The sequence below is a fragment of the Danio rerio genome, chromosome 2 (assembly GCF_052040795.2).
Source record: "Danio rerio strain M-AB ecotype USA chromosome 2, GRCz13ab, whole genome shotgun sequence".
In the NCBI taxonomy this organism is placed as follows: domain Eukaryota; kingdom Metazoa; phylum Chordata; class Actinopteri; order Cypriniformes; family Danionidae; genus Danio; species Danio rerio.
Genome location: NC_141022.1, coordinates 39,964,991 through 39,992,500, shown reverse-complemented (window position 1 = coordinate 39,992,500; position 27,510 = coordinate 39,964,991). Strand labels below are relative to the sequence as shown.

At 35.0% G+C, this 27,510-nt stretch overlaps 1 protein-coding gene across 3 annotated transcripts; it reads right to left on the bottom strand.

The window, feature by feature from the left end:
* Nucleotides 1–1,881: 1,881 nt before the first annotated feature.
* On the bottom strand, nt 1,882–25,463 carry klhl6 (kelch-like family member 6). 3 transcript variants are annotated; one of them, XM_087238897.1, is made up of 10 exons: nt 25,404–25,463; nt 17,757–18,060; nt 17,448–17,613; nt 13,777–14,226; nt 11,980–12,217; nt 9,733–9,935; nt 8,449–8,662; nt 4,589–5,198; nt 4,125–4,370; nt 1,882–2,710 (listed from the first exon to the last, which is right to left on the bottom strand). In XM_087238897.1, exons 2-8 carry the CDS (start codon nt 18,026–18,028, stop codon nt 4,897–4,899), a joined length of 1,845 nt encoding a protein of 614 aa, XP_087095023.1. In that variant the 5' UTR covers nt 18,029–18,060; nt 25,404–25,463; the 3' UTR covers nt 1,882–2,710; nt 4,125–4,370; nt 4,589–4,896.
* Nucleotides 25,464–27,510: the final 2,047 nt, after the last annotated feature.

Below are 27,510 nucleotides of genomic sequence, written 5' to 3'. Positions count from 1 at the left end.
TCTATTACTTATGTCCATGTAAACTCAGTCACTTTCTTTCTCTTCTGCCTCTGTGTGTTTTGCCTTTGTGAATATCAGCACGCTCCCAAACGGAAACTTTCATATTTATGCAACCTCCCTCCCCTGACACTCCCCCCTAAACAGAGTTGGACACGCCCACTATCCTGACTTTTTACAAACTACCTCAGCAATACCTTAGCAACCACTCAACACCCTAGCAAGAAACATGCCAATCCATACTAGAAACCTGCTAACCTATATGTAGCTATCTCTCTAAGCCAACTGCTTCAACTTGTTAAAAACTACTTCAGTTATAAAACTTTGTAACTACCTCAAGCGTTCAGACTCGGCTTTCTCAAGCCACCATAAAGTTTGTCTATGAACTTTACTTTTCTAGCTCATATAGAAATTAAGAGCAAATGCAGCCTGAAATAATATCTAGTGGGGAAAAAAGGTAATTTAAGCAAAATAGAGTAACAATAGCTTGAATTTTTTGCTAACAAAATAAATCAAATCAAAAGTGGAATGTATCCAGAATTGCAAGCAAAATGAGACGTTAAATAGTCATGAAAATTGAAAATAACTTGAATGAATATTGTGTGAAAAGTAGAAAATAATCACTTGCATCTTTATTGAACAAATGCTTTGGGTGCATGTGAATGCTTTTCTTTACCTAAAGACATCTCTCTACATCCATATGTGATAATAGAAATCATAGGAAGTGAAGTTTTAATAAAACATCAGTCAATTTATTATTATTTAAAAAAAAATTTCAACTGTAATGCTCTGGCAGTTTATTGTGTCGCGCACTCATAAATAAGGGAATAAGCTGAAGCAAATTAAGTGATGCTTGACAGGTTATAGCAGATTTAAAAAATAAAAAACAAATATTGTTATTAATGATCATGCTTCTGAATATTAGTTTTTTTTTTCATTTGTATGAATTAAATGGTAACATTTGTATTGTAACTTGTATTCATTCATGATAATGTTACAGTCATGACGTAACTAAAGTAGTACTGACACATTCGAGGGCTAAAAAGAATGAGGTCTTGATTCTGAAATTTAAATGTCAACAAAAAATATTGAATTTTGATATTTTATTTAAAAAATATAGAGAAAAAAATTCACAAACTTGATGCATTAGAAAGCAGATAAATTTGAATTTCTTGTGACTTCAACGATGCTTGAGATCTTAACATAAACTGTTTTAAAAATTCACAAATGGTATTAAACCAACATCATGAACAAATTGAGCTGTTGTGAACTGCTACTGAATAACATTACCATCTATAAAATATACAGTAAGAGTACTGTAAAATGTAAACTTTCGAAGTGCATGTTTCTGTATAAATCACTTTGGTAAAGTTCTGTAAAGATCATAAAGTAAAGAGAACTATATTAGCTTAAACCCTAAAATAATTACTGTGTTTCTTCTTTTCAATTGTTGACATCAAAAGTGTTGTTGTGACTGAAAAATAAAATGTGAAATTTAATGTAAAAAGTTGTTTTATAGTTTTTCATTTTCTTGCATACTGTGACAATATTTTTTTAGCAATGAATAATATCAATGTAATAATTCTTCTTTGCACTGATTACAACTTAAGTTCTCACAATCATGATGAATTTTTTCGAGATATGAAAAGTTTTCTAATTACTCTGACCATGGATGGATTGAGCAGATTTTCTTATTATCCTGATGATTTTCTTGTGATCTCGACTAAAAGAAGTTTTGTTTCGACCATTTTGTAATACTTTTTTTGCCGTATTGCACCTTTTTGCGATCTCTACAATGAAAAAAATCTTTATAATTGTTTTATCAATCTCAGCATTAATTGTTTTTTAGTTAACATGAGTCAATTTTGCTTGTAATTATTAGCCCAGTAAATAATATTTGACTAGATATCTTTAAAGACACTTCTAAAAAGCTTAAAGTGACATTTAAAGGCTTAACTAGGTTAATTAGGTTAACTAGGCAGGTTAGGGTAATTAGGCAAGCCATTGTATAACGATGGTTTGTTTTGTAGTAAATCGTAAAATAATTAACCTAAAGGGGCTAATAATATTGACCTTAAGATGGTGTTTAAAAAATTAAAAACTGCTTTTATTCTAGTCGAAATAAAACAAATAAGACTTTCTCCAGAAGAAAAAAATATTATCAGACATACTGTGAAATTTTCTTTGCTCTGTTAAACATCATATGTTTAACAGATAAGTTTAAACACGTATGTATGTATGCATATAAATATAAAAAAAATACTAATATTTACACACTGTAAAATAGTATTGAAACAGTCAACATTATTGTTAATCATAACTTATTAAAAGATAATAATGTTTCAACTTAGAAAATCATTTTAAATCAGTTAAAATAACTCTGAATGTTAATTTGATTAAAAATGAAGTCTTGCATGTAATATTTTACAGTGCATGATTCTCATCATTACAACTGAAACAATCTCAACTTAAGTTTTACCATTAACACAACTTCATTTTTTAAAGATTTTTTTTTAATCCAGACCATTTTTTCCATTATTGTGACAGTTTTGATCTTTTTAACTTGCTGCATCCCAACTTGTTTACTTATACTAAGCCCTAGAAGTATGTACTTTTTTGTGAAGATAAAAATGGAATATTAGAATAGTATAGAAGCTTTGGAACACACTACTTCCACTTTAACGGATCGATGTGTTGCTTCGTTATGACCCCACTAGGGATGGGAAGATTCATCGATATGTATCGATACGCGGTCATGCGCGTGCACGATGCGAGTGCATCGGTTAAGCAGCAGAGGATGAATGAAATTTTGGAAGCAAATCGAGATGCATCGGTTTTTGCGAGATACAGCTTATATTTTTAATATAGAATGTATTTTTTATTTATTAACAAGTGTTGTCCACCTATTTTTGGCGCATAATTTAATCGACCTACATAAAGTAAGCCTTAGCAACGGATTTGCGGATGTGTACACTTAAACTACAACTCAGTGTATCAGGTGTGCGGATGAAGCTAGTGGAGCGCCCTCAGAAAGCGCGAGAAGCAAAACAAACATTTTATTCCCCACTGAGTTTTAAATCTAAAGTATGGCAAGCAACATTATGGATTTAAGGATGGACGACATGACAGGACAGATGCAATTTGCAAAATGTGCCGCGCATCTGTAAAATACGCGGGCAGTACGACAAATCTGAAATCTCACTTGAAGCGGCGCCACGGTGTTCTTGTGAAAGCATCTTCCAGTGTTCCTGCATCCCCGGCTTTCGCACTGCTTCAACCAGCTCCAAAAGTGGTGAGAAAAGCATTGCAAGTTGTTTTTTCCGTGCGCAACAGTTTTGTGCACTCTACGCCAATAACAAATGCTATTGCATTGTTCATCTGCAAAGATATTCAGCCTATAGTGTCACGGAGAACAAAGGTTTTAAACACCTCCTCCTGTTAATTTTTATTTAATTATAATAATAGTAATGATAAAAATAATGGGCGTCACGGTGGCACAGTGGGTAGTTTGGCCACCTCACAGCAAGAAGATTGCTGGTTTGTTATATTTTTATTAGCCTGTTGTTTACAGTGACAGTGATGTTTCAAAGCAACATAACACTGCTAGTTCACGACCTTAAGTTTTGAATAATCAGTGGCACAATATCTTTGTAAAACTTGTTTTCATAGTTGAAAAGTTAAATCACAATTATTGTTGTGCAATGCTAAACCTTTATGTTAAAAGAGTGCAAATATATATATTTTAATATATATTGCACTTATACATTCTGTTTATCTTGAAAATACTTAAATAATATGTGCTATATGTTCTAAAATGGCCCTCTACTGTAAACTGACACTCTGGCTCTGAGAGAAAAGCCAGTTTGTAAAAAAAGTCTTGGTTTTGCTTGGTTAATAAATAATCAAGCTCATTCAATGGCACAGCATCCTCTTTTACATAATCTCATAAACTTGATTTAATTAGTTAGTGCTGAAATATCGCATCGTATCGTGATATGGGTGTGAATCGTATCGTGTTGCATCGCAATATGTAACAAATGTATCGCTAATATATCGGATTGTATTCTTTGTATCGAGATGCGTATCGGATCGGCATTATAGCTTAGATGCCCAACCCTAGACCCCACACATCCACACATCATTCACCATATTTCTGCCATTAATTTCCTGTCTTACTGGAGAAGCAGCAGCAGGATAAGCTGCCATTCACAAGTCTTTCATGCAGAGAAATCTCAGGTCTTTATGCATTCAGACGTTAATGTGCAAACACATCTTTATATTAGTTCAGTATTGTTGTTGCAGATGAAATAAAACACAGACAACGCAATTTAAATATTTTCCAGTGGGCTAGATATTAACAGTCATGCAAACATCTTGACGATTGGTCTCGTGCATCTGCCATTTTTGTATTTTATTTGCACTTTTCACCAGCGTTTGTAGTTATAATCAAATTCACGTGCAATATACTGTGGGAAATATCCGGTTAAAGGACGGACAGTTCTACACACTAATTTTTATCTGAAATAGTAAACCATTCTGGAACCTTTGGCAAACCCCATTTTTTTTTAGCTTACTACGATTTGGGACATACTAATTCTATTTTTAAATACTATTTAGGATGGGTAGTATGCAAATTAGGACGCAGCATTAAATTTTTTTCATTGTCACATGTTTTGTTCTCGACTTACATTTTATCATGATCCCAACTTAAAAGTCAACGCCAAGAGAACAAGAAAGACAGTCTTAGGGCTTCCATATAAACCTGGCTTAATAAATGTTAGTAGAGCCCAATGTAACATTTTCAGTTCCACACCGAGGCAGGCGCTCTAACAAGGAGGCTAAACAACAAAGCCTCCACTATACAAACTGTAAAACTGCACTCCTCAGCTGATATATCTGTCATCCAGTGGCAGTTCCAGGTGTTATCCTGCGTATATGCGTGTAGGACTTCCTGATAGTCACACTGCCATGATGAGAGACTCCACGTGGAAGCACACACTCCTCTGTTAACTTCTTTGTGTCCGGGTTCCAGCAGAGAACTGTCGCGATCACCTCATTCTTGTCATCGCGGCCTCCAGTAATGAAGAGCTTGTTGTTGCACGCAGCAATGCCACAGCTGGCTCTCTCACAGCCCAGCTGGATTATCAGCGTCCACGAGTCTATCAGAGGACTGTAGGTATACAAAGCCTTCATCGCTCCACCTTAATTGAGTAGAAACAATGAGACAGAAAAGATCAAAATTAGAGAACAATATACAATTTAAAAGTAGCTTTTAAGCATGGGTTGTTTGTAATATTGAGCACAGTTAAAAAAAATTGAATGATATTTAAAATGATGATTAAAAATTAGCTATCTCTTTTAGATAATTCCCAACATGCATCTTGATGACAAAATGACATCAAATCAATTTGCATTTTCGTCACCTTTTTTATGTCAAATGGTCATCCATCCACCTATTTTTATGTGCATTCTGCATATGCGCTTTAAAAAATGGTTGATGGAAACACCATCATGCGCATACATTTTGAAAATGCACATAAAAAACATGCGCATAACCGAGTAGGATGAACTTTTTATTCAATAAGGAAAGATACGAATAAACTACGATGAAAAATATTTTACCTGACAAATTTAAGTATGCGCATTAAAAAAGGTCATGTGAGTTTGCGATAAGAGATCGTGTGATTATGAAAATGTGTGTGAATGGACAAACAGTATGAGCACACTGTAAACCATCTAAAATGTTGTTTTGGTCATTCTAAAACACCTCATAGTTTCAGTATTAGTGTTATATTATTAATAACTTCCAGAATCAAGAGCGTCTGTGCTCTGCGTCTGACACCTTCAAACGCTACCGCGCGTTCACTGCGTGTCAGGATTGCCTTCTGATCCGCAAGTCATTTATTAGATGAGGAAAAGACTGAGGCAGCTTCTCCTACTGCAGAAAGTTCTGTTTTTACTGTTGATATAGGGCACCAGTTAATCAGATAGTGACGATTTTGTTCACTTTGACTCGTTGGATGGAAACGCTGCTTTATTTTATCTTTTATGCGATAATCCAGTTTTGCACATAAAGTTCATTCGCATTTTTGGATGGAAACATATTGATGCCAAAAACACCCAATTGATTTTATTTTTTATTTTGAAATCATTGTTTTAAATTTCTTTTGACATCAAGGTAGTTTACACCTTGAATATTTGTCCAAGGTATATTTGTAATTGAAGCTTTCAGATTAATAAAACTTTTCTTATATTATAATACTTTGTGTTGTTATTTTGGTCATCAAATGGACAACAATGGCTATGTTTCCATCCAAAAATGTGAATTCCATTTATCCACAAAACTGAAATATAGCATAAAAGATGTGCGAATAAAGCACCAAAACTGGCACCAAATATCTACAGTAAAATTTTTTTTTGCTGCAGTAGGAGAAGCTGCGTGAATCTTTTCCTTATTTAATAAATAACTTTGTGCCTCAGAAGACGATGTCGACACACAATGAATGTGTGGTAGCGTTCGAAGGCGTGAGATGTGGAGTACAGACACTCTTGACAGTTCTGGAAGTAATTAATAATATAGTAACACGGAAATGGTTATGGCGTTTTAGAATGGCCAAAACAACATTTCAGTGGTTTTACAATACGGTCAGCCTGCTGGTTTGTCCATTCACACACATTTTTTTATCATCAAATGATCTCTAATAACAAAATCGCAGTTTTTTTATGAGCATACTGGAATTTGTTCGGTAAAAGTGTTTCCATCTAAGTTTGCACATTTTTTTCCTATAGAATAAAAAGTTTATCCTACTCAGTTATGCACATATGTTCTTTATGGGCATTTTCAAAATTTATGCACATCATGGTGTTTCCATCATTCGATTTCCAAAATGCACATAAAAATAGGTGGATGAAAACATAGCTCATTTGTTTTGACATCAAATCAATTTGCAATTTTAATGTGTTTTTGACATAATTTATACATCAAAGTTCCCCACAGGTTCACAGTTATTGGTGCGAAAATGCAGCTGCTGGTAATTTTTTTTATCTGATAAACCCTATTTTACTGGCAGCCAAACCTTTTATTTTCACTGACTTTTCAAGATAGTGAGCCATTGTATATAAAGGTACTAGAGTAAAAACTGGAGACCTAAGTTTAAAATAACCAAAATCAATGAAGTGTCTAAAACAATAAAACAAGTTAAGCTGAGCACAGTGAAATAATGAAATGGCCAGACCAGAGTCCCAAACTAAACCTGACTAAAAAGTCTGCAAAGTCTTTTGCAGCAAAGTTATATCTAAGAAAACCCTACTGAACTCTGGAAGAGACTGGAGAAGAGTGGATCTAGATCACAGCAGTGCAGTGAGAGACTAGTGATGTCCTGATGTGCTGAAGCTAAAGTAAGGGCCTTTGCGATTTCTGTTAAATTATAATGCCTGTAGCATTCAGGAATTTTAGTTGGGATCATTCCTCATGCTACAACAATTACTTCAAAAAATTGTTGTGCAGAAATGTTTTAAAATAGTTACCATTTCATAAATTAAAGTGTGAATCAGAGAAAATGAACGTGCGCACAAAAACCAGTGTAAGCTTTCTTCAGATGTGACTATTGAAATTGTGCAAAGCTGACCGCTTTTAAATCTCTGCCTTGTAAAGTCCCATAATGGACTCTTCACAAGCTTGTTATGACTCGTTTAACATGTTCATCGGCATCTTTAATCCTTTAATATTTTCATTTTTTTTTAAAACGTATGAACATTTATATGCATTTATGTATGTGATATATCATCTTTGCTTCAAATTACAAAAAAACTAATTACTGCTTGTGCGAGGGGTTTCTAATGCAGCGTCCATGGGACAGGACAGTAAATTAATGTCTCAGGACTGCAAATTCTTTTGTAAATAAAAAAACAACACCATGAAATATAGTGTGTAGCCTACAGCATCCTAGTAAAGCATTCTCATTAAACACCCCAAAATAAAAACACGCATTAATAACTAACCTGACTACTATGCACAAGTAATCTTTCACACTACATCTTTGTTGTTCATAATGAATTTGTTGAACCTACAATGCTTTTATAAGATTTTCAAATAGCTGCACGATATAAAATATAAAATGACTTTTGTTGAAGTGCCTCAGTGAGTTAGCATTGTTCTGCTAGCATTCTATGACTAACATTCCCTCAAATTTTTAATAATGAAGATTGCATTAAAAAAAAAATCAGTTGTTTAGTATTTGTTCTCTAATTTTAATTTCCATTGTATAAGTGATCAGAGCATGATAGTAATCTCAGTTGAGTAGTTTAATATATTGAAACTCACTTTCCTTTGGCTTATTCCCATCTTAATTAGGGGTCGTAACGGCACAATGAACCTCCAATTACTGTCACATGTTTTACCGGCAGATGCAATTCACACTCTTACAGATTAATAAATGTAAATGTACAAACCAACAACAAAAATTGCATCCTTAAAGGTCACTGCATTTGTGCATTTGGCCTCAGTTGGCATCGGACACTTAAGGCTCCATTTATTTGATTGTGAGTCGAAGCACTGCATGTTGTTTGTGGCCAGCTTGCCATTAGGACCTCCACCAATCACGTAGATGCATCTGTCAAAGCTGGCAGCAGAGAAAGAGCTCACACTCAACATAAGCGGCGCTGCCTGGAAGGAGGACAAAAAACAGTATATTAACTCATGAGAATCATTACGAAGATTCCAGTATATACATTTTCTATTGTAAAATACCCTCAGCGGCCACCCTGTTTGGGACACCTTACTAGTACCGGATTGGACCCCTTTTGCCTTCAGAACTGCCTTAATACTTTGTGGCATAGATTTACCAAGGTACAGGAAATATTTGTCATACATTTTGGACCATATTGACATGATTGTCGGCTGCACATCCATGATGCGAGCCTCCCGTTTCACTATATCCCAAAGGTGCTCTATAGGATTAAGCTCTGGTGACTATGGAGGCCATTTGAGTACAGTGAACTCATTGTCATGTTCAAGAAAACAGTCTGAGATGATTCGTGCTTTATGACATGGCATGTTTTCCTGGTGTTATCCTGTCAGGGGTGGACTGACCATAGGGAGTCTGGCCTGCTACTTTTCTTAAACATCACACTTACCCCCCTACCTCGCCCCCTACATTTGTGTTAACAAGCAGTTAGACAGGTGTACCTAATAAAGTGGCCGGTGAGTGTATACTATATAATTTATGTGTTCTTGTGCTTCAAAGCTGAATTGTCACATATAATTTTAATTATATGTTTTGGAGATCAGGAAACATTTCAGATTTTTATTAATGTTGAACTGGGTCATATTTTTGTGGAAACTGTGATACATAACCATTTAAAAGCAGAGTTTAAAAATCCATAAATTCTATTTTAATTATATTATTAAATATTCATTTTATTTTATATTTTAAATTGATCAAAGGTGTCAGAAACCTTGGTCATTACAATAATAAATTAATGGACAATACACGTTGATTATATACATTTCCCCTTTATAAACATTTTTGGCCCAAAACTTCTATGAATATTAAAATTAAATTGGGTTGTAACTAATGAACATTCTTCGAATTAAATATAGATACTCATTAATTTCACTTAATTGAATTAAAAACCATTTATTTCTTTTTATGTTTTACTGCTAGGTCTGCAAAATGCCTATAGTTAGAGAACTGCTCAATTCAGATGTTAACAGTCATGAATCTCAGAACTCACCTCTGACCAGCAGTTGTGAAAAGGATCATAGGCTTCAACACAATTCAATCTCTGGGTTCCATCAAAGCCACCCAAAACATACACCTTTCCACCAGCAACTGCCATCTTGTGTCTCCAGCGGCCTGTGTTGAGGAACTCAATCTGGATCCATTTGTTCAGTGATGCATTATACTTCCACACATCATGCAGAGTTTCCTTGCCACCTGTTTTAAGTTTTAAAATAACCACAACTACTTCACTGATTGTGCAGTGCAAACAGCCATGCAGACAGGGGAGTAAAAAATTCATAAACTAGACTCAAGTGTAAGTACAGAACATAAAAAAAATATTAAAGAATGTTGGCAACAAATTTACAAGTGATACATGTTTGCTGGATAGGTGTGTGTGTGTGTGTGTGTGTGTATATATAATATATATATATATATATATATATATATATATATATATATATATATATATATATATATATATATATATATATATATATATATATATATATATATATATAAACACCTTTTAATATATTAAATATTCATTCATTCATTTTCCTTCGGCTTAATCTCTTAAGGGGTCACCACAGCGGAATGAACCACCAACTATTCCAGCAAGTTTTATGCAGCGAATTCCCTTCCATTACTGGGAAACTCCCATACACTCTCACATTCACACACACTCATACACTACGGCCCGGCCAATTTTGTTTACCCAATTCACTTATAGCGCATTTATAGGAGCACCAGCGCGAAATTGGGGAAAACATGCAAACTCCAAACAGAAACGCCAGTTGGCCCAGGCGGGACTCGAACCAGCTACCTTCTTCTTACCCAAAATCAATAATTTAATCAGTTATCTTTATTAAAGTACAAAGCTATGTAAACCAGAAATAGCTGCAGACTTTATTTCAATATGATGTAGGGCAGGGGTCACCAATCTCGGTCCTGGAGGGCCGGTGTCCCTGCAGGGTTTAGCTCCAACTTACCTCAACACACCTGCCTGCATGTTTCAAGTATGCTTAGTAAGACCTTGATTAGCTTGTTCAGGTGTGTTTGATAAGGGTTGGAGCTGAAATCTGCAAATTTTTTTTTGAGCAAAGATTTTGGTTAAAGATTACCTAAATAGTATTATAGTTTACCCGAATGAACTAATAGTTCACTAAAAATTAGACTAAGAATGTGTGCAAACAAAATAACATTGTAAATTAAGATTTCTGACTTTAATTCTGTCCATTCAGCCGATACCACAAACCAGTTACTTCTTTCAAAACAGTCGAAATGTAATACTTCCTCAAAATATTAGCAGTTTTCCGTATTTTGTGATTCATTGTTTTGTTTGCATTCAGGCACCTTGATCTTTCTTCCAACAACTTTTAACTTTTAAAAAAATTGAAAAAGGGACTGCTATTCACATTTTTAATATATTAAAGTGATATATTGTCTGAATTGGTTTTGTACCTTACAGTACAAAAACTTTGTAATAAACTGGCAGTATAGTTTCTGTTATTTTATAGACTTATTTGTCTATAAATTATTTATTAAACATTATATTATTTCAAACTACTAAAATCTCAATAAACCTCACTTTGTTAAACTGTAGAGTTGTATTTTTAGATCATAATGCAATTCACAACCATAAATAAACAGAAGACACTTGTGAATCACAAAATACAGAAAATGTTAATGACCAGGTATGTTTTACAGTGCAGATTTGACAGAAAAGTTTCTTGATGAAAGTTTGATCCGAAGTTAAAAAGTTTATCTTCAATATTTTGTCTAAATTTTAAGGATTTTTTTTCAGAATTGTACAGCGGATACATAAGATGTCAGTATAAATTGAATTTTAATAGCAAATACTGAAGAACAAAAATACTAAAGTAAAGAAAGTTTTGCTGATTTTTTTTCAGCCTGCTCTCACAAGAAAACGTAAGTATTTTACGTTTTGTCAGTTTAGTGGCTAGTTCGTACGAATTTGTATGAGTTTAGTCGGATGAAAATGTTTGATTTTTAAAAAGAAGGCGTGGCACCTAACCCCGCCCCTAAACCCAACTGTCATTGGGAGATAAGCAAATCATACTAAATTGTATGAATTAGATCGTACAAATTCATACGAATTAGACACCAGTCATCAAGTTACGAATTGTCGTGAGATTGCGTTGAATTTTTTTACACCATTGCATCCATGTAAAAAAAATTGCAGTTACATAGTTATTATGACTTTATCACTTTCTCTGTGTGTTAGTGGGAGGCTCACCTGAGATGTACACTTCGTTTCTGAATGTGACACATGCAAACTCCACCCACTTCTTGTTTTCACTCTCAGTCTCCATCTCAGTGTTTGGCAGTTTTGCAACCTCTAAGCGGCTCCTGCGTAGCGGGTCCAGACAGGTGACCTCTGATACAAACTTCTCTTCCTTTGTACATCCTCCGATGATCATAAAGACCTCCGACTGAAACTCCTGCACTCTCGGTTTGGTGCGCTCAGAGATCACCTAAAACCAAAAGGATTTAACACATGATATGTCAATGGATGCAGAAGATGCACAATGAATGACAAGCATGTAACGTATTTTTGAGTCTTGTCTTGGTCATTTTAGCACATTTTACAGAAAAATCATTGTTATTAGAACCATATACTATATCACAATAAACATTATCGGTTAAGTAGTTGGAAAAGTAGTTTTGTCACATCCACTTGTGAAAAAATTACTGCATTATGTAGTTTTGCATGTCCAAATGGACTGATATGTATCTGTCTAATTTTAATTTTGAAAATTCAACTGTGCAATTTAACAAAGTGACTTTTATTTACATCTTAGTAGCTAAAAACTATATTGTATAAAAAATAATATATAGATAATCAACTCCGTGAAACAACAGATAAACTACTGGCAGTTTATTACCAGGTTTTTGGACCATAATTTACATTAACAGCCCAGACGATCTATCACTTCGAACTATTAAAAATGTGAATAAGTCCCTTTTGCAAACTTTTCAACAAAAGTTGTTGGAGGAGAGATCATGGTCCCATAATGCAATTCAAATGCATAAATTAATAAAGAAAACTGTATTTTATTGATTTGTATTTTATAGTGTAGTAAATTATTTGATTTAATCTCTTGTGGTAATTCTGTAGTTATAGTGGTAATACAACAATCATAGAAATATAAACATGGCTCAATACCATGGTTTTCTAAAACTAATGGGCACTACACCACAGTTTGTTATCGTTAGTGCTAAAGTATACTAGAGGATTTTTTGCTTTGCCTGTTCACTTTAGTTAATACTGCATTATATTGTAGCATGATTTAACAAGTTGTAAATACTATAAATGTGATATGCGATATTGTTGTTGAGTGTTCCGATAACAATATTTCTTAAAATATTACTGACCTGCAAAATGCTATTTTATCAGCAATTTAAATATATATTTATTTGTGTAATGTTTATACAAAACTAAACTAAAACAATTTCTGAGCTAATTAAATTAAAAAAAATTTTTTAAACTTTGTACATGTGCAAACATCTAGACTTTAAAATGACGGAAAACTGATGGTAAATTCTGATTGTTATTGGTTGCAGTCATTTTCTTATCTTGTCTCCCAGCATTAGTATGTTTTTAGCTCTAGGTGAAAGTGCCCCATCTGATTGGTCAGATTTAGATAAACAACCTGTGCATGCAGCATACAAATGCAAGGGAATTTAATTTAACTCAATTTATTGAATTTTTTTGCAGTTTGGATATTGCATATACTATTATCGCGATAACAATAATTTTTTGATATATTGTGCTGCCCTAGCGAGCACTTAAAGAATTTTCTTTTTTGGTCTGGACCAACAGAGAACAAAGGGAACTACACAACTAAATGCACCCCAAATCAAACCGTGAAATTTGTATAGATACCCAGACATAATTTTCTTTGCAATGTCATTCTGACACATGGTGCATCATTCCCAAGCTTGAATTTCACTTCCCATCTTTGAATGATCTTGTGATCGCTTCGGCATGACATCCAGCATTAAAAGCAAAGGTCACCTGAGAAGAACTGACCTCTTTTCCTGAGAGGTGATAAACTCGGGCCTCCTGCAGCAGTGGGAAAACCTCTGCACAATGGCGGATCAATGGGTCTCCCTCCACCCGCTCCACGAAGAACCACGGGTCCAGCAAGGGCAGCCGCACATGTGTGAGTACGCGAGGCAGCAGAGTTGTCCTGTCATCCTCTCGGGCCTTCACCCAGCGGATGACCGTATCAAACACCTGCTCTTCCTCTGTAACCCCCAAATCATCATGCTGGATCAGACTGACCAACACGTCTGCGGGAAGCTCCAGGATCTCTTCATGATCCACCACCTGGGAGAAGTTCTGGACAATGTAGGAGTGAACCTGTGTCTTTAGAGACTCTAGTGAGTGAACGTCGGCCAGATGCAGGATCCCCACACAGTTCTCTGGATGAAGGGCTTCCGCGAGATAACTTGCACAAGCGTCCACAATACGAGGAAACTGCAAAGATGGATTGGGTTTAAAGTCATTATGGAGCTTAAAAGTGTTTGATGATGTATACACTTACTGAATTTGCCCTTATTTTAGAGATAGACTTGAAGTCAAAATTATTAGCCCTCCTGTGATTGTTTTTTTCTTTTTCCAATATTTCACAAATGATGTTTAACAGAGCAAGGAAATGTTCACAGTATGTCTGATAATATTTTTTCTTTTAGAGAAAATCTCATTTGTTTCATTTCGGCAAGAATAAAAGCATTTTTTAATTTTTTAAAACCATTTTATTATTATTTTATTATTATTTACCATTTACCATTATTATTAGCCCCTAAAAGCAATTTTAAACTTAATTTTGTTATACAATGACTTGCCTAATTACCCTGACTTGCATAATTAAAATAGTTAACCTTTTTAATTTAATATTTAAAAATCAGTTATTAGAAATTAGTTATTAAAACTATTATGTTCGGGGTTAAAAACAGAAATTGGGGGAAAATACATGGGGGGGGGGGGGGGGCAATAATTCTGACAAAGTAATATTGAACTGAACTATAGTAATATTGCAACTGTATGCGATACACTGTATGTATGAGTCACACTTTAGAATAAAATTTGAAAAGCAGTAGGTGAGTACCAGGATGACCTATTACTGTCGTAGAGATTCTGAAGTGTGCATCTGATGGACACTTTATAATCCCATGAGGCCACAGAAGAGAATTTAATGGAAATGATTCAGTGCAACAGATCCTGGTATACAGTAGTCAACATTTAAAGTGGACTGTTTAATAAATAATATAATAAATTAGGAAATACATAAACATTTATAGTAAATGCTATTGTAAATATATCAGTAATGTTTTTATCAGTATTATTATTTTAATTTCATTTCATTTTCATCTGTTTTTCCAGGGCCGAGTCACGAGGACAGCAGTCTTAGGAAAGAACCTCTGACTTCCCTCTCCCCGAGGGGGGTCTGGATGCAGACCTGATGCAGTGCAATCTGAGCTGCATCCAATGCTTTTTAATGCGCTCACCTAACCCCACCCCTAACCCTACCCGTCACAGTGACGTCACTCACTCCATTGACTGCATTGTGTCTGACATTGCATCGCTGAGTCTTGCAATCTCAGCTTTCATCATAAAGGCTGCATCCAGATACTATTTCTCTCCCCAGACACTTCCTCCAGCTCCTTCAGGGGGATCCCAAGGCATTACCAGGCCAGCTGAGAGACAAAGTGTTCCGCGAGGCCACCTCCCTGTGGAAAATGCCTGGAATACCTCCCTAGGTAGGCGTCCAGGAGGTATCTGAAACAGATACCCGAGCCACTTCAGCTGACTTTTCTCGATGTGGAGGTTCAGCAGCTTTACTATGACCTCCCGGGTGACAGCTCCTCACCCTAAGAGTGCGCCCTGCCACTCTTCAAAGGAAACTAATTTCAGCCGCTTGAATCCGAGACCTTGTCCTTTCGGTCATGACCCAAAGCTCATGACCATAGGTGAAAGTAACGTAGCTAGATGGGTAAATCGAGATCTTTGCCTTTCGGCTCAGCTACTTCTTTACCACAATGGATGGATATATCAACTGCATTATTGCTGCCGCTGCACCAATCCGCCTGTCAATCTCACGTTTCATCCTTCCCTTATTCGTGAACAAAACCCCAAGACACTTAAACTTTTCCACCTGGGGTAAGGACTTTCCTCTGATCTGGAGATGGCAAACCACCTTTTTTTCCGGTGGAGCACCAGGGCCTCAGACTTGGAGGTGCTGATTCTCAACCCAGCCAAATCACACCCGGCAGCAAACCGCCCCAGTGCATGCTAAAGGTCCATTTTCAATGAAGCCAACAGAACAACATCGTCTGCGAATAACAGAGAGGAAATCCTGTAGTTGCCGAACCGGACCCCCGCCAGCTCATGGCTGGAAGGCAGAGTAAGGTAAGGTGGAAATGACTTATGTTAATTTGACTGAACTTTAAAAAAAAAAGTCAGCAAGTAGTTTTTAACAGTGTACATACTCATAAATCAAACATAAAGATTGTGAGATGGGTTTAAAGGGATAGTTCAACCAAAAATAAAAACTCTTTACTTACCCTCAGTTGGTTCCAAACATTTGTGTTTCTTTATTCTGATTAACACTAAAGAAGATATTTTGAAGAATGTTGAAAACCGATAATCATTGGCATTGATAGAAGAAAAAAAAACTATGGAAGTCAATGGTTACAGGTTTTTTGTGTCCTTCCTAATATCTTTTTTCAACAGAAGAAAGAAAATCATGCAGGTTTTGAACAAGTGAAGGTTGAGTAAATAATGACAGAACTTTCAGTTTTGGATCAAATACCTAGATTAATTTTCTTGTCATATATTTATTTTTATAAAGAAATAATTTTGTCACACAAAGATGTACTACACTGATCGAACGTGACAGTAATGACACAAATTATGTAACATATTTTGATGATTTTAAATTGTTTTCTCTTTAAATGTTTAATCTTTAAAGAATCCTGGCTCCTACAAAAATGGTAAGCAGCACAACAGTTTTTCATTCAGATAATAATAAGAAATGTTTCTTGAGCACCAGATCTAATGAAATGATTTCTGAAAGATTGTGTGACACTAAACACTGGATTAATGCTTAAATTTCAGACAAAAACAAGTTACATTTTTAAATTTTCCTAAAAACAATTCAATCAATAATTTTTTTCTTTATGTTTTTACTGTTTTTTGATTAAATGAATCAGCTCTGGTGAGACTTACTATCTATAACTGCATTAAAATTTTTTTTACTTTTTAAAGGGCTTTGTTTTAAAATAAAAACTTACTAAATTCATATTTGAACATGATTTGACAGACATTTCATTGCACTTATGTTCATAAAAATATAAACCTAAGTCACCTCAACTTTTTTTAAGTAAACATTTCACCCCAGTCAGTTACCCAGATGTGACTAATGAGAGTCAATTGGAAAAATGTGTATATCTTTTTGTAAACAATGCTAATTTTCACTTCCCTGTTGTGCTTGGTACTTTCCTAGTGGTTTTAATGTACAAAACATAAAATACAAATTTAAATAACGGCTGCCAAACAAACAGAAATTTTAGTCAGATTATATGTGTTGACTATTCCATCATGCTATACATACTGTTAATGCCATTAAAATGATAATATGGTTCAGATGGGCATTACTTAAACATGAAGGTGTGCAAAACCTGTACAACAATACAAACCTGAAAAAGGCAGGCGGCCTCAAGCATTCTCTGAACATTGTCTTTGGTGATGGTGACTTTGCTGGTGTAAGTGTAATCTAACAGGATTCTCATAGTGTCAGCATCAATGCCTTTAATATTAACATTTTCTTCATGCTTTTCTCTTAGGTCATTACAGAACATTGCTCTGTGAATAAGTAAAGCACACATACATTAAACATGTAGACTTAAGTATCTTCCCTCAAATAGAAGCACTGCTTTAAGTTACGAAAAGTTACATGTAATGAGCAGTACATCACATTGAAAGATCTGGATGTACCACTGGCTGACCTGAAATAATGACTGGCTGCAGCGAGGACCACTCGATGGCACTTGAAGCTCTGACGCTGTACATTGAGAATCACATCTGTCAAGCTGTCCTCCAGACACAGACTGTGCAGTCCATCCTGCAAACAACCAGCAAACACAGAATCCTCAAACAAAACCTGGCCATCTTCTTGGTTCTCCTGCGTCGAGCTCTCCAGCAAACTCAGACCTCCAGCTGAAGCTTCGGTCTGGCCAGATGAGGAACATTCAGAGTCATTCTGTGGAGCGTCAGCCATTATCTGGAGTTCCAGAGGCAGAGATGTTTCCTCTGAATAAAGTGGAACACCATGTGATTTCAGGACCTTGGTGAAACTACAGCTGAATTGTTCTTTCCTAACATGTACGCTTCCTGTTTTTATAACGGCCTACAAAGAGGAAGTGCAGAAACCTCTCAAGTTCAGTGTTGCAGCTACACAAGATCGTGGCAGTTCCTCTGTTGTAGGTCATCTGAAAATGATTTGCATTTGTAGGAGGAAATAACAAAGTTTCAACAATAACAAGTAAACAAACAAGATATCATATTCTAGTTTTAAAACAGTACTGTCTGAACATCTGGATTTCTGAAAATATTAAACATGAATTACTTGAAGATTTCAGCAAAATGTTTAACACTAACCGGCCACTTTATTAGGTACATCAGTTCAATCGCTCACTGAAATGAAATAAATATCTTAATAGTCAATCAGATAACAGCAACACATTTTGAGAATGTAGACGTGGTCGAGAAGATCAGCTTAAGGTCAAACTGATGATTGTAGAAACTGATGATCTACAGCTGTGTTTCTCAACCACGTTCTGCTCACCAGACACTGCATGGTTTTAGATGGCTCCGTTGTCTGTAACACCCATTACAGGTCTTTCAGTATCTGCTGATGATCTGAATCAGGTGTGTTTGGTTAAGGAGACATTAAAAATGTGCAGAGCTGGTGGTCCTCCAAGAATGTGATCGACAAGGATTTTCAAACACAACTAAAATGTGAATGGTCAGAAAACAACGTAGCAAGTGGCAGTTCTTTAAGTAAAACTACCTTGTTGTTACCACAGAGCAGAGAAGAATAAACAGTTTGATAGGAAGGCAACTATATATATAAAAAAAATCTTATTAGAATTGAGGTCTTCAGAAGAGCATCTCTAAATTCACAGCAAATCCAACTTGTGCGTTGACATACAGCACTGAGATGGTCATGGTCAGTGTTGGGGGTAACGTGTCACTAGTTTTGGTCATGTAAAAATATGACTTTATATATATATATATCATATATATAATGAATAACCACCAACTTATCCAGTACATTTCTATGCAGTGGATGCCCTTCCAGTCGCAACCCATCTCTGGGAAACATCCACACCCACATTCACACACACACTCATACACTATGGGCAATTTAGCCTACCCAATTCACCTGTACCGCATGTCTTTGGACTGTGGGGGAAACCAGAGCACCCGGAGGAAACCCACGCGAACATGCAAAATCCACAGAAACGCCAACTGAGCCGAGGATCGAACCAGCAACCTTCTTGCTGTGAGGCGACAGCACTACCTACTGCACCACTACGTCGCCTATCATGCGTATATATGTATAGAATGTATATGTATGGTGTACATGTACAGAGTGCGGAGTGGATATGTAGAGTGTAACATTTATCATGTGTATTGTGTCTGTGTATAGAATGTATCTTGTGCATATGTATGGAGTGTTTCATGTATGCATTTGTATGTTGTGTGTATGTATAGAGCGTATCATGTGTGTATATGTATAGAATGTATATGTATAGAGTGTATCATGTGTGTATACGTATAGAATGTATATGTATAGAGTGTATCATGTGTGTATACGTATAGAATGTATATGTATAGAGTGTATCGTGTGTATACGTATAGAATGTATATGTATGGTGTGTATATGTACAGAGTGTTAAGTGGATATGTAGAATGTAAAATTTATCATGTGTAACGTGTCTGTGTATAGAATGTATCATGTGCGGTCATGTATAGAGTGTATCATGTGTGTATGTATAGAGTGTATTGTATGCATATGTATGGAGTGTTTATGTTTAGTGTGTATATGTATATAGTTGTCTTTCGTTGTTTGGGTTCATCAACTTCCAGTAGCTCAGTGGTTGTATCATGTCTGTGTTTATGCACGGAATGTATCGTGTGTGTTTATGTATAGAATGTATCATGTTTGCATATGCATGGAGTGTATGTGGATAGAATGCATCATATGTGCATATGTATGGAGTCTATGTGTATAGAATGTATCATGTCTGTGCATATATATGGAGTGTGTCATAAGTGTATATGTATAAAGTGTATGTGTATAGAATGTTTCATGTTTGCATATGCATGGAGTGTATGTGGATAGAATGCATCATATGTGCATATGTATGGAGTCTATGTGTATAGAATGTATCATGTCTGTGCATATATATGGAGTGTGTCATGAGTGTATATGTATAAAGTGTATGTGTATAGAATGTTTCATGTTTGCATATGCATGGAGTGTATGTGGATAGAATGCATCATATGTGCATATGTATGGAGTCTATGTGTATAGAATGTATCATGTCTGTGCATATATATGGAGTGTGTCATGAGTGTATATGTATAAAGTGTATGTGTATAGAATGTTTCATGTTTGCATATGCATGGAGTGTATGTGGATAGAATGCATCATATGTGCATATGTATGGAGTCTATGTGTATAGAATGTATCATGTCTGTGCATATATATGGAGTGTGTCATGAGTGTATATGTATAAAGTGTATGTGTATAGAATGTTTCATGTTTGCATATGCATGGAGTGTATGTGTAAAGAATGTATCATGTGTATATGTATATAATGTATTGTGTGTGCCTATGTATGGACTATATCATGTATGTGTATAGAATGTATCATGTGTGCATAAGTATGGAGTGTATCGTGTGTACATGTATAGAGTGTATCATGTGTGCGTACATATGATGTGTATCTTGTGCATAAGCACACATAATACATTCTATACATACGATACACTCCATACATATAAACACATAATACATTCATATATATATGTATTATATTATGAATGTAGTGTGTGTTAATATGTATGGAGTGTATCGTATGTATAGAATGTATCATGTGTGCTTATGCACAAGATACACATCATATGTACGCACACATGATACACACACATCTTCAAATATGATTCACTCTATACATATGCACACCTGTAAAACTACATATACACTCAATATTTATGCAAACATGAAACACTATACATATACACATGATACACTATTTATATACATGATGCATGCTATACACAAACACTCCATACAAATACACAATTGTCAATGTCCAGGATAAACCCGGGTCTCTGGCATGCAAGGTGAATCATGTAACCACTGAGCTACTGGAAGTTGATGAACCCAAACAAAAAATTACACAATACACTGTAGACATATATACTGTGTGTACCACGTCTGTATATGTATAGAGTGTATTTGTATGGTGCACATATGTGCGTATGGAATGTATCATGTCTGTATATGTATAGAGTGTATGTGTATGAAGTGTATATTTTTAGTGTGTGTATATAGTTGTCTTTCAACTCGTCTGAGGTCAACATCCAGTAGCTCAGAAGTTAAGTGATTAACCTTCCATGCCAGAGACTCGAGTTCTATCCCAGACCCTGACAAGTGTGTATCGTGCATATGTATGGAGTATATGTGTTAAGAATGTATCGTGTGCATTTGTATAAAGTGTATGTGTATGGAATGTATCATGTGTGTATTTATATAGTGTACGTGTATCATGTATATGTATAGTGTATTGTGTGTACATGTATGGAATGTATCATGTGTGTGTGTTTATATGTTTAGAATGTATCATGTGTGTATGTATCATATGTATAGAATGTACATGTATCTTGTGTGTATATGTTTAGAATGTATCTTGTGTGCACATGAATGGATTGTATCATGTCTTTGTATAGTGTCTCGTGTGTGAATGATAGAATGTATCATGTGTGCATAAATATGAAGTGTATCTTGTGCATATGCACACATGATACATTCTATACGAGACAATCCATACATATAAACACATACACTCATGGTACCATACATATACAAACATGATACTCTCCATACATATGCACACATGAAACACTATACATAAACACTTATGCAAACATGAAACAGTCCATACATACACACACAATGAATGCTGTACATATATATTCCATACATATGCAAAGAAATGACAATTTCTACAAATGTACACACATAATACTACCTATACACGATAAACTCCATATATACATTATGCACAGAGATGACAAACTCTACACATGATACTATCTATACACATACACAATAAACTCCATAAATACATTATACATTCTATACACATAGATTCTTGTCAGGGTCTGGGATAGAACTCAGGTCACTGACATGGAAGGTGAAACACTTAACCACTCAGCTACTGGAAATTGTTTACCCCAAACAACTATATACTCCATACATACTAGACATATACACATAATACCTATGCACAGACATGATGAACTCTACAAATATATGCAGACATGATAAACTCTACACATGGTACATTCTATACAAGTACACTTTATACATATGCACACATGATACTATCTATACACATACACAATAAACTCCATACATATAATCCATATAAATGTACACATGATACATTCTATACACATACACGTTATACATTAACACATGATACATTCCATATACATACAGTTTATACATATGTACACATGATACATTCTATACACACATACTCCATACATTTGCACATGATACATACTTGTCAGGGTCTGGGATAGAACTCGGGTCACTGGCGTGGGAGGTGAATCATTTAACCACTCGGCTACTTGAAGTTGTTCAACCCATACAACAAAAGACAACTATATACATATACACACTAAACCTATAAAGAGTAAGGTTGCAAGACGCGATAAACACCATTTTTTAACATTTAGATTTTATTATTGAGAACCACTGTTCCGATGTATCTTAATATATGTGTGAACTGCTGCCATTAATAACATTTAAGAATGTACATTTTAGGTCAACTACAAAATGTATTTTTTCACTTAAAGCAATGTCCGCCAGACCAGTTTCTTAACAAAGTGTGACAGACATTTGTCAGTGTCTGAACCCGGGTCTCTGGTATGCAAGGTGACACAACCACTAAGCTACTGGAAGTTGATGAACCCAATCAAAAAATTACACAATAGACTATATATATATATATGGAATATATGTATATATATATGTATATATATATATATACATACCGAGTGTACCATATCTGTATATGTATAGAATGTATATGTATGGTGCACATATGTGTGTATGGAATGTATTATGTCTACATATGTACAGTATACAGTGAATATGTATGGAGTGTATATGTTCAGTGTGTATATCTATATAGTTGTCTTTCATTTCGTTCAAATTCATCAGCTTCCAGTAGCTCAGCGGTTAAGTGATTCACTTTCCGTGCCAGAGACCTGAGTTCTATCCCAGACCTTGACAAGTGTTTATAATGTGCAAATGTATGGAGTATATGTGTATAGAATGTATCATGTGAACATATGTATAAACTGTATGTGTATGGAATGTATCATGTGTATATGTATAAAGTATATGTGTATAGAATGTATCATGTGTATGTATATATAAAATGTATGTGTATGGAGTGTAAAGTGTATGTATTAAGAATGTATCATGTATGGAATGCGTGTGTGTGTAGAATGTATCATGTGTGCACATGTTAAAATGTATCATGTCTGACAATGTATGGAGTGTACATGTATAAAGCGTATCGTGTATGTATAGACTGTTTTGTGTGTGTGTATATGTTTAGAATGTATAATTTGTGCACATGTTGGGAATGTATCATGTGTGCACATGTATAGAGTGTATCATGTCCATACATATAAACACATACACTCATGGTACCATACATATACAAACATAATACACTCCATACATATGCACACATGAAACACTATACATATACACAGATATGACAAACTCTATACATACATTATCCATTTTATACATATGCACACGATACATTCTATACACAGACTCCTGACAGGGTCTGGGATAGAACTCAGGTCACTGGCATGGGAATTGGAACCATTGGGAACCATTCAGCTACTGGAAATTGTTGAACCCAAACAACTTTATACATATATATAAGCGCACACACACATATATGATAAATTCTACACATTTACACTCTATACATATGCACAGACATGATAAACTCTACACATGGTACATTCTATACACATACACACATCTATACATATAGATTCTTGTCAGGGTCTGGGATAGAGCTCGGGCCACTGGCGGGTGAGGTGAATCACTTAACCACTCAGCTGCCATTAATAACATTTAAGAATGTACATTTTAGGTCAACTACAAAATGTATTTTTTCACAAAAAGCAACATCCGCTAGTCCAGTTTCTTTAAAAAGTGCGATACACACTTGTCAGTGTCTAAGATAGAACCCGAGTCTCTGGCATGCAAGGTGAATCATTTAACCACTGAGGTACTGGAAGTTGATGAACTCGAACAAAAAATTACACAATACACTGTAGACATATATACTGTGTGTACCATATCTGTATAAGTATATATTGTATATGTATGGTGCACATATGTGCGTATGGAATGTATCATGTCTGTATATGTATAGAGTGTATGTGTATATGTATGGAGTGTATATTTTTAGTGTGTATATCTATATAGTTGTCTTTCATTTTGAGTTCATCAACTTCCAGTAGCTCAGAGGTTAAGTGATTCAAATTTGATGCCAGAGACCCGAGTTCTGTCCCAGACCAAGACAAGTGTGTGTCATGTGCATATGTATGGAGTATATGTGTATAGAATGTATCATGTGTACATATGTATAAAGTGTATGTATATAGAATGTGTTGTGTATAGAATGTATTATGTGTACATATTTATAAAGTGTATTTATGGAATGTATCATGTGTGTATGTATAGAGTGTACGTGTATATGTTAAGCATGTATCGTGTGTGTGTGTGTATATATATATATATAGAATGTATCATGTGTGTACATGGATGGAATGTATGATGTGTACATGTATCGTGTGTGCACATGTATGGAGTGTATCATGTGTGTGTACATGTATAGAGTGTATCATGTCTATGTATTGAGCGTCTTGTGTGTGAATGATAGAATGTATCATTTGGCGTACATATAAAGTGTATCTTGAGCATATGCACACACAATATATTCTATACGATACAATCCATACATATAAACACATACACTCATGGTACCATACATATACAAACATGATACACTCCATACATATGCACACATGAAACACTATACATATACACTCAATACTTATGCAAACATGAAACAGTCCCTACACACTATGAATACTGTACATATACGCTCTATTCATATACACACACATGATACTAACTATACACATACACTATAAACTCTATACATACATTATACATTCTATACACACACTCCATATATATGCACACATGATCCGTTCTACACACAGACTATTGTCTGGGTGTGGGAGAGAACTTGGGTCACTGGGATGGGAGGTGAATCACTTAACCACTCAGCTGCTGGAAACTGTTGAACCTAAACAAAGAAAGAAATTATATAAACATACGTATAAACTATATAAACATGATAAATTCTACACATGATGCACACGGTACATTCTATACACATGAAACTATCTATACACATACACGATACACTCCATACATACATTATACACTCCTTACATATGCACGCGATACATTCCATATACATATAATCCATATATATGCACACATGATACATTCTATACATATACGATACACTCCATACATATACACACCTGAAACACTGTGCATATACACTCAATGTTTAAGCAAACATGAAACACATATACACACATGATATGAATTCAATTGAATATATGTATAGTGTATGTGTATAGAGTATATCGTGTGTATATGTACGGAGTGTGTATGTTTAGGGTGTATATGTATATAGTTTTTTGGGTTCATCAACTTCCAGTAGCTCAGAGGTTAAATAATTCACCCGAGTGACCCGAGTTCTAACTCAGACCCTGACAGGAGTGTATTATGTGTCTATACATATACACTCCATGCATGTGCACTCATGGTAAATTCTATACATATAGAGTGTTTCATATGTGCGCATATATCTATCCTAGATAGTGTATGGAGTGTATCATGTAGTGTAGTGTAGTGTATCATGTAGTATATGTATATGTATGGAGTGTATTGTGTATATGTATTGAGTGTATCATATGTGCATATGTATGGAGTGTATCGTATGTGTATGTATAGAATGCATTATGTGTGTGTACTTTTGAAGTGTTGTGCATAAGCACATGATACATTCTATACATATACGATACACTCCATACATATAAACAAATAATACACACACACATACATAAATATATATATATATATATATATATATATATATATATATATATATATATATATATATATATATATATATATATATATATATGCTCTACATATACACCATACATATACACACATGTCAGGGTCTGGGATAGAACCCAGGTCTCTGGCATACAAGGTGAATCATGTAACCACTGAGCTGGAACTAACTGGAACTGGATAACTGGAAGTTATTGAACCCAAACAAAAAAATTACACAATACACTGTATACATATATATGGAGAGTACCATATCTGTATATGTATAGAGTGTATATGTACAGAATGTATCATGTGTGCATTTGTATGGTGTGTGTTTATAAGTTTAGAGTGTATGATGTGTGCATATGTATAGAATGTATCGTGTGTGTGTGTGTGTACATGTATAAGTGTTCAAGTATAGTGTGTATCATGTGTGCATATGGTGCACATGTGTGCCTATGGAATGTATCATGTCTGTATATAGTATGTGTGTATATGTATATAGTTGTCTTTCAATGTTTCGGTTTATCAACTTCCAGTAGCTGAGTGGTTAAGTGATTCACCTCCCATGCCAGAGACCTGAGTTCTATCCCAGACATTGACAAGAATGTATGTGTATATGTACTTTTTACATATACTATACACTCCATGCAAATGCAATATATAAATACTTTTTAGGGGAATTACTCAAAATTGTAAAGCATTACTTTCCCCAACACTGGTCACGGTGACCCATGTTCGATTCCCTGCTCAAGGTTGTTTGGTGATCTTTCCCCTCTCTCTGCTCCCCATGATTTCCTGTCAATACTCTACACTGTTCTATCCATTAAAGATTAAACCCCTCTAAAAGTAATTTTACAAAGATGCAGAAGACCATTTCTGAAAGCTAAAAAAAAAAAAAAAAAAAAAACAAGGCTACGATTCAGATGAGGCCTCCCAAACTGCACAATCAGAAAACGGTAAATGTTTTTCATGTCTTCATTTCTGCTGCAGCATTCATATGGTAGTTTAAGAACTTGGCAGAAACAACATGTAAGCTTGAAGCATCCCACCTTGTATCAAGGACTTTTAGGCTGCTGGAGATGTAATAGTGGAGATTTACCCTGGACACTTTGCACTCCGCATTATTTTAATCCTCTTATCAAGAGCATGACCTGAAACTGGACGAGCACATCATGGATATGAACCACAATCAAATGTATCCAGCACCTTGTTCA

Bases quoted from the DNA above. Each gene is read 5' to 3' on its own strand.
- klhl6 (XM_087238897.1), bottom strand. From the start codon at position 18,028: ATGGCTGACGCTCCACAGAATGACTCTGAATGTTCCTCATCTGGCCAG. The intron at 12,218-13,776 runs GTCAGTTCTTCT...TTTTGGTTTTAG, and splicing joins ATCACCTCTCAGGAAAAGAG to GTGATCTCTGAGCGCACCAA. The intron at 9,936-11,979 runs GTGAGCCTCCCA...AACTTAAAACAG, and splicing joins AAACGAAGTGTACATCTCAG to GTGGCAAGGAAACTCTGCAT.